Source organism: Zea mays, chromosome 4 (assembly GCF_902167145.1).
Source record: "Zea mays cultivar B73 chromosome 4, Zm-B73-REFERENCE-NAM-5.0, whole genome shotgun sequence".
Lineage (NCBI taxonomy): Eukaryota > Viridiplantae > Streptophyta > Magnoliopsida > Poales > Poaceae > Zea > Zea mays.
Window position 1 is genome coordinate 165,726,460 of NC_050099.1, and position 8,142 is coordinate 165,734,601.

Sequence of the window (8,142 nt, forward strand, 5' to 3'; positions counted from 1 at the left end):
AAACCACTCCTAAACCAACGCTACATCCTCCTTTTTCAGTTAATAGATTGCACAATCTAACTAAATTTAGTCACTCGAATTGATGAACTAAGTTTAGTTGGAAAAGTTAGATATATTATGTCTTATACATCAAACCAAACATCATAATCTTTATGACGCCAACATGCTGCCACTTACGCCACAAGGCCCCTGTTTGTTTCGGCTTTTCGCAGCTTGTGGCCACCAAAAGCTGCTGCGGACTGCCAAACACAAAGCTTTTCAGTCAGCTTATATAAAATTCGTTTGAGTAAAAACCATTCAAAATCAATATAAACATATAATCGGTTGAGTCGTCGCAATAGTAGTAATCCGTCGCTTTTTAGATCCGGAGTCTCATGGACAACTTTATCTTCATCCGCATGTAATCCTAATGATACTCAGATAAAGCCAGATTCTCCTACCCAGATTCTCACACAGTTAGATTCTCGGAAAAGTTGGTCAGAAAAAAGCTGAACCAAAGCACAGCATGTCGTACGCACACGCTGCGATTTTAATAAAATTTGGGCTGAAAAAACATCGGTGTGACGCCCGTCTGTCTCCACTCTACAGTTGTGCCGCCTCGTCTCTCTCCTCTCTGCTGCGCCCCCCTATCGTGCGTGAGCGTGATTCTATCCAGGATTCTAGGGTTCGTTCGCCTCGTCTCGCGATGGACAAGGGCAGCGTCGTCGTGCCCCCGGCCCCTGCCGCCGCCGCCGCGAAGAAGGCCAAGCGCTTCGAGATCAAGAAGTGGAACGCCGTCTCTCTCTGGGCCTGGGGTGCGTACGCATCGCGCCATCGCCACATGGCTCTCGCCCTCTGTGTTTTTTTAATTATATATTTTCTCTTGAATTCGTGCGATTTGACTTGGTTTCGGCCTCGTTTTTTGCGCCCGCAGACATCGTGGTGGACAACTGCGCCATCTGCCGCAACCACATCATGGACCTTTGTGAGCACGCCGCCCCTCGTTCTTCCTTCCCCTTCTATTTGTTCTGGTTTTGTGCTTTGATCTAACCTCGCTTGTTGTGGCGGTCCGCGTCTGTCTGTTGTGTAGGCATCGAGTGCCAGGCGAACCAGGCGAGCGCCACCAGCGAGGAGTGCACCGTCGCTTGGGGTATGATTCATATCTACTTTCTTTGTTTGCCCCCCATCCCCGTATCGAATGCAGGGTTTGCTCTGTGTAAACCCAACGTTCTTTTATTGTGCGGTGGCTGCTCAATTTGGTGATTGCAGTGGCGTGAAGTTGGATGTATTATTTGGGGCCTGTGGAGTGGTTGGAAAGAGTAGCACAGACTGAAAAGTGTCTGATTCTATCTACTGCTTATGGTTTTGGTTGTCAAAGTGATACACGGCTGTAAACGATAGGTACATTTAGACATACATGCTAGATGCTACAATCAGCATTTGCGCACAAGTTGATTGTCTGGTTGGAACAAAATATCTGCCTTGGTCACCCAGCCTCTGGTGTCCTGGGGTGTGTTGAGGGGTGGGGGACTGGGGCTGCTTGCTTGGAACTATGATTCCGATAGAAACAGCTAATTTAGATGCATAAGATAAGCTAATGTTATTGAGTCGAGTAATAATTGTCATGCTTTCATGCTTAGTTATTTGCCGAGTGATAAATAACTTTCATATGGACATGTTATGCCATCCCAATGTATGCTTTGATTGTTGGTGCACCTGTAACTACTAACTATGTAATCTAGCTAGACAGTTCAGATCAAGGTTATTAAAACGATAAAACGTTGAAACGCTCATGGGTGAAGTTTTGACTTTTAAACGTTTAAACATAGTTTTAAACAACATAGAAAAATACGAATATATCACAATTTCAGACAAAAACATGAAGTTAAAAATCAAAACAGAGAGGTTAGTGGCTTACCAAAACTTCACCCATAAGCCGGATTGGACCCAAAAGTAACTAACAGACTGGACCCAAAAGTAACTAATAGTCTAAAATGCATGAAATACTGCGTTTACAGTTTAGAACGCTAAAACGTGGTTTCAACCTCTAATTAGGGTTTTAATAACACTGGTTCAGATGTATGAGTGTTCTTGCATTCCTTAACTCTTCTACCAGGATATTGTTGAGGTGTTATAAATCTTAAAGATTAAAAGTCAAGGTCAGTTTTGACAAGAATAGGATATTTGATATTCTTGTAATTACGTATATTCCATTTGTTTTTAGGATATCATGTATGCATTAGGAATTCAGCACAAACTTAGGTTAGGTAGTAGTTGTTAACAAACCCTGAAATACCGTGGTAGGAACAGGTATTAAAAGGTGCATAAAAAAGACAATATATGGGCGCAAAATTAGCTTACTCTTTGAATGTTTTTCATGTTACGTATCAATTTTTTACAGCTATATTTTTGGATAGGACTCTGCACATTCACTTTTGCTAATCTTATATCTGGTAAATTATTGCTTGTCTAGGGACGCAATTAATCTTAGTTTTCCTCGAAAAAAAACAAGGCCACACTCTGTAGCCAAACATTCTCTTTGTGCACCTTTTTCAACTGCTGCAAAATTATTCAAATCAATGTTCCAAAAGACGCTAGGCGCTAGGTCACTTAGCACCTAGTAGATGGATTAAACATGATTTTAGCGTTTGTGTTTTTTATTTGTTTTAATTTTTATTTTTTCCTGGCAATACATATGGCCGCTCAGGTTAGATGCCCAACTTCGATCTCAGAAGACATTGTATCACATTCAGGAATTTTTTATTCAAATTCTTGCAAGCATGCAAAGAAGTGATGGAAGGGCTTGCAATTTTGATCCCTGCACGGCTGCACGTCCTTCCCTGGATCTCCACATGCTTTTGTCCTTCCCACCAGCCCACGTGGTCGCACAATAGCCCACCAATCCAGGCAGACCTGCTGCTTTTTTTTTTTTTGCAATTTTGCACTCGCTTAAGCACCGCCTCATGCCTACGCGCACCACCTAGACGTGTCCAGAGTTTTATTAGACGCCCAGGCCCAAAACATGTCTGTTTCAGGTTTAATTGAGAGTAAACGTAAGTTTAATTAGTTTTTTAGAACCATGGTTGGAAGATGAGTCTTTTTTTCAAATGGTTTTCTAGTTAAGGTCAATAATTGGACTTCTCTAATCATGTGTGTACTTTATTATTTCTAGCCTAAATGATTAGCTTACCCCTTGTTCGTTAACTGCGTCCCTAGACTGATTTGTGGCTTTACTAAGCATGCATTGTATTTTGCAAAGCGCTGAAACTCTTAGCAGAGCCACTGCCTCACTGGACTTTGAAAGAACTGACAATCTGTTTGTATTCTTCAGGAATTTGCAACCATGCATTCCACTTCCACTGTATCAGCCGTTGGCTAAAGACCCGTCAAGTGTGCCCTCTTGGTCGGTAGCCCTGGCATTTCTGCCTCTTGATCAATGTGATTGTTTTTTGTTACTCATTCCCGTCCACACCGCCTCACCTTCTAATTTGTAATTTGACACTGCAGACAACAGTGAGTGGGAGTTCCAGAAGTATGGTCACTAGAGAGAATGGCTTCGGCGTGGAGTTGCTTCATCGTTTCTCGTCGTTTAGCAGTAGTGGTTACTGAATAGATTCTGGTGAACATGCTATGGATCTGTAACGTTTCTGAAGCTCTGCCTTACTTGAAGCTGTAGGCGAATACTCTGGTTATGCCATATTCGTCCTTCAGGGCGCTGTTCAACAGCTCTTCCTCACATGAAGCTGTAGACGAATTACTCACTTTGCAGAAATTAATTGGTAATTGTGGGCTATGGGCTAGAGCAATGTTTAGCTCTCCGTTTCCCTATATTGGCATATGAATTTGTGATGTTTTAATTAGACGGCTCTGTTTCTCACGTGAATTCAGAAAATACAAGCTATACTCAGGTGAAACATATCTGCAAGTGAGAATCGATGAACCAAACACGATGGATAGGAGATAGGACGCATATAATTTGTAGACGTGTAACTTCTGTATCTAGGCCTGAGATGGGGGACCGCGTTCGATTATTATTGCTTTTGTCATCTTCAACTTGTCCAACAGCCGATTCTCGCTGGCAAATTTAATTTTCAATTAAGTAGGGATCGAATTTGCTGTGTCATTGATTTTTTTTTTCATGTATGTAATAAAAACCCAGGTACAACTGACGAATGCAAACTCGCACCTCAGAGAGGTAGTAGAAAAGGAGAAACAGTAGCATTTGAAACTTTACAACAATCAATTTAAGCATTTTCATATTTCCAAATATGTAAACACCACTACTCCCGTTACCCCCCATCTGAACAAACCAAATGAATACGAATACCTTAGTAACAATCCTCGCCTTCCATCACAATACCGTGTCATCTGAGGACAGAGTGACTCATGCAGCAACGGCATTTCTCTTGGTGGCGATATACGGGTTGGTCTCGAGCAGATTCTCCAGGGATTTCGCCTTTCTGCTTCGCACCCGGCCAGCCTCCTTCAATAGCTCCCCAAGCCTCCGCTTCTCGTCGTCAACGTCTGGGTTTGCCGTACCTAGCTTCTCCTCGCGCATTCCAACCACATATTCCAAGATCTCGATGGCCTCATCCAGCCTGGTAAACAAAATGCAAATATCAACAGATAATTTGTGGCTAAAATGAAACACAAACTTTTAATTTTGAATAGCAAGCTCCCAAACAAGTACTAAAGCAGTAACTCAGGAAGAAGTACCGCTGCTTCAGCGATCTGATCTAGCCAGCTAAGGTAGTGTTGACATTTTTGATCCAGCCAGTTGTACTCTTTCACCCAGACTATAAAGCTAAAAGTCCACATGCCTTACAAAGCAGGATGAAGTTTCCACGAGAACAGGGAGCAAGAAAACAAACATAAAAAAGACAAAGCAAAAGGATAAAGTATGCGGAACCCTTCTTTTACAGAGCAGCCAGCGACAAGCAAGTAAAGATGATGCAGGATGGTCCTACTTCAATTAAATTGATCCAACTTTATACTGGTACCGGTATCTGATCAACTAATTGGAGTAGCAAGAAGCTGGTGATAGATGCTAATCATGAGCCTAGCTGTAAGAGGAGTAGACTAAGAACAAAGAATCCCCACTTGCCATAGTACCTTTACCCTACATGCCACCTACTGCTTCCAGCAAATCACTGATTGGAATGCAAATCATTATGCATGCAGCCACACAGACAATCATCAGCACCTAGTTGAGACAATGAATTGGGCTCGAGAAGTAGGGAGTTTACCTTCCCATCGCGTCATAAGTTCCAGCAAGATTACTGTAGACTCCTAAAGTATCCGGATGGTATGGCCCGTATTCTTGTTCCAGAACAGTTCTAGCTTCCTCGAACAATTCTGCTGCTTCGTTTATCGAATACCTCTGAACACATGCCAGCCCCATCTGGTTCAGGGCAATCCCGAAGAAGGCAGACTTCTTCTCGCCACAAGTGCGGAGCTTTGCAATTGCGCTCTTGAAGGAGTCGTAGGACTCGCCATAGTTGCCCAAAATGTAGTGCAGCACGCCCATCTGAGCCTCAATGCCAGCAATCGTGCTCTGCTGGCCGGCAGAGTTGTTGTACATTTTTAAGGCCTTCTGAAGTAGCTTGAGCGCTTGCTCGTGCTCATTCATCGTCTCATATATGGCTGAGACGTCAGTTAGACCAGTGGCGATTTCTTCCAGAGAAGTCCCTGGAATAGGCTTTTGGTAGATTTTTAGGGCGTTTTCACAGTAGGATTTTGACTCCCTCAGCTTCCCCGTCTTATTGTACAGATCTGCTAGGCGCACGAAAACAGAAGCCACAGTTGCATGGTTCTCCCCTTTGCTGGTCTTGAATACAGTGAGAGCTTTCTGGTAAGCAAACACAGCCTCATCATACCGGCCCAGGGAGAGGTAGATATCACCAATGCTGCAATCCACTGAGGCCACCTCTGTCTCCTGACCATTGGCTACCATGGACATGCTGGCCATCACTAGATGCTCCAGGGCAGCTTCGTGATCACCCTTAGTGTCACAAATTAGACCCATCAGCCTCCTATCAGCTGTTTCTTCTAGTGAGGCCGTCTCGCGATGCTCCCTGTGGATGTCAAGGGCTATCTGACACAATCTTTGTGCTTCATCGAGTTGTAGTGCCTGCACATGGGCCTCAGCTAAGTACCGACAAGTCTCTCCAACCCTTGGGTCTTGCTCTCCCAATGTTTGCTTTTGTATTTCAAGCCCAGAAGCATACCATTGCAGTGAGTGTGCAGTTTGACCTAGCATGCCATAGGTGTCCCCCAACTGCATGCAACCAGAAAACTTTGCGAGAGCATGTTCCTGGCCTTCCTCGATTACAGGGATCTCAATGGATCGATGCAGCACAGGTACAGCCTCTTCATATTTTCCCAAGTTGCAGTAGATTGCTGCAACAACATGCAAACTCATCACTAAGTTCAAGCTTGGCTTTCCACCAGCACACTTCTCAAACGACTTTGTGGCACGGAGAGCATATTTCAATGCCCGCCGTGGGTTTTCTGAGGCAATCAAGTCTCTTGCATGTTTAAGAAGAAATGGACCAAGGTCTGGGTTATCAAGCCCAGCATCTTCTGTTCCACTCTGTGGGTTGGCATTTGATTTCCGCCGTCGGCCAACTCGGCTTGCCGGTTTGCTGACCTCGCTCTCACCTTCCTCAGTGGACGCCTTTCCATTGAGTCCAACAGAGGCATCAGACTCAAGCTGTGATTTTGATGCCTTCTTCGACTTCTTGGACGAACTGGAAGAGTGTTCCTTTACTGGGGTCCCATTCTCAGCAGGAGCAGGGGGTACAACGTTGGCAACACTCCCATTCTCCTCTTCCTCCTCAATCACCTTCATGGCCTCCATCTCCCCAGCAACAAGATGTCGAAGCTCCGAGTCAATTCTAGACTCCTCCCCGTCCGAGCCAAAGCTCTCGCGTGATGGGGAGCCACCCTCACTTGAGCTCTCCATCTCGCATACGTTGTTGTAGAGTTGCTCGATTGAGGGTTCCCCAGCACCGGAGGCCTCAACATGCATCTCAAGCGCCTCGCTTTGCATGCTACCCGCCATCGTTGAAGCTGCTGTCGACTTTGGGGCAGGCAGACTTTCGTTCTGTGGAGAGAAATTCACCCCGTTCGGCACCTCCTCTGCAACAACTCCATCCTCTGTAATTCCAGGCATCTTATGGTGATAATTATGTCAAATAATTGTTCTTCCAAGAAACCGAGGGAGATGATAGCTCTACACAATACCCTGGAAAAAAAACGGAATTTTTTTATTATTAAGGCGACATGTGAATGCTTCAAAACTGAAGCCGAACAACCAATAAACGGAAAAACAGGAAGATTGGCTAAGGCCAGGGGCGGAGCCAGTAAAGGGCATGCGTGTACAATTGTACACCCACTAACTTTTGCTCAAAGAATCGATGCTGGCAGGCATGCGTACGCTAGTAATTAGATCAGATCCGAACAAAAATAGCTTAAATTAGGGTCGTGTGCTCGGTTTCGCACAGCAGGAATGGAAGAGAAAGGGTGCGCAAACCTGGTGTGTGTTCGTCGCCGGCAAAAGACCCGACGAAGACCTGAGCACCTGGCGTAGGGGCGTCGGCGAGTCGCCCAGTTGGCAGTTGCCCACTAGAGAGGGAGGAGCGACCGAGCCAGCTGGGTGAACGAGAGAAGAAAAGGCAAGGTGCGAAATCCGGGTGGCAGTCGGGTGGATCTGGGTGGCCTCACCGTGATCAGCGCTCAGCAGCTCGAACTAGCCTCTGGACGGCATTGCGCTTGCGTGGGTCGATCAGCTCGCGCGACAGGGAGGCCAGATGGAGGGAAACCGTCAGGTCCGTTGCGGCAGGAGGATAGTCTGGTAGGAAGAGGCTGGGAGAAGCTCGCTTGCCATAGGGACGAGGTGGTGACGGAGGGTAGGAGAGACAGAGAGAAGAGGAAGAGAGAAGACGAGTGCGGCAGAGCCGCGAAGAGCAGGGGGCAGACTAGAGAAATGATGGCTCGCGCCTCGGTGTAATCGGACCACACTACCACATCCACAGCCACAGCCACAGCCACGAGCGGGAAGGGGAATATTGTTCCAGCTCAGCATGGAAGTACCCATTTAAAGTCTGGGACTCTGGGTATTAGTCTATCCGTGGCCGTTTCAGTAAATTTTTCTCCATGTAC

General features: G+C 45.7%; 2 protein-coding genes across 2 annotated transcripts; one reads left to right on the forward strand and one right to left on the reverse strand.

Moving 5' to 3' along the window:
• The first annotated feature begins 575 nt into the window (after positions 1 to 575).
• Positions 576 to 3,815, forward strand: LOC100192928 (uncharacterized). The gene is made up of 5 exons (NM_001371635.1): positions 576 to 794; positions 914 to 964; positions 1,070 to 1,129; positions 3,311 to 3,382; positions 3,487 to 3,815. The coding sequence occupies exons 1-5, from the start codon at positions 686 to 688 to the stop codon at positions 3,522 to 3,524; spliced, it is 330 nt and encodes a 109-aa protein (NP_001358564.1). The 5' UTR covers positions 576 to 685; the 3' UTR covers positions 3,525 to 3,815.
• Positions 3,816 to 4,093: 278 nt separating this feature from the next.
• On the reverse strand, positions 4,094 to 7,922 carry LOC100191930 (Tetratricopeptide repeat (TPR)-like superfamily protein). The gene is made up of 3 exons (NM_001137354.1): positions 7,514 to 7,922; positions 5,226 to 7,225; positions 4,094 to 4,577 (listed from the first exon to the last, which is right to left on the reverse strand). Exons 2-3 carry the CDS (start codon positions 7,151 to 7,153, stop codon positions 4,364 to 4,366), a joined length of 2,142 nt encoding a protein of 713 aa, NP_001130826.1. The 5' UTR covers positions 7,154 to 7,225; positions 7,514 to 7,922; the 3' UTR covers positions 4,094 to 4,363.
• Positions 7,923 to 8,142: the final 220 nt, after the last annotated feature.

Coding starts and splice junctions, on each gene's coding strand:
- LOC100192928 (NM_001371635.1), top strand. CDS start 686: ATGGACAAGGGCAGCGTCGTCGTGCCCCCGGCCCCTGCCGCCGCCGCC. Junction 795..913: donor CGTCTCTCTCTGGGCCTGGG/GTGCGTACGCAT, acceptor TTGCGCCCGCAG/ACATCGTGGTGGACAACTGC. Junction 1,130..3,310: donor GGAGTGCACCGTCGCTTGGG/GTATGATTCATA, acceptor TGTATTCTTCAG/GAATTTGCAACCATGCATTC.
- LOC100191930 (NM_001137354.1), bottom strand. CDS start 7,153: ATGCCTGGAATTACAGAGGATGGAGTTGTTGCAGAGGAGGTGCCGAAC. Junction 4,578..5,225: donor ACTTATGACGCGATGGGAAG/GTAAACTCCCTA, acceptor TTTGTTTACCAG/GCTGGATGAGGCCATCGAGA.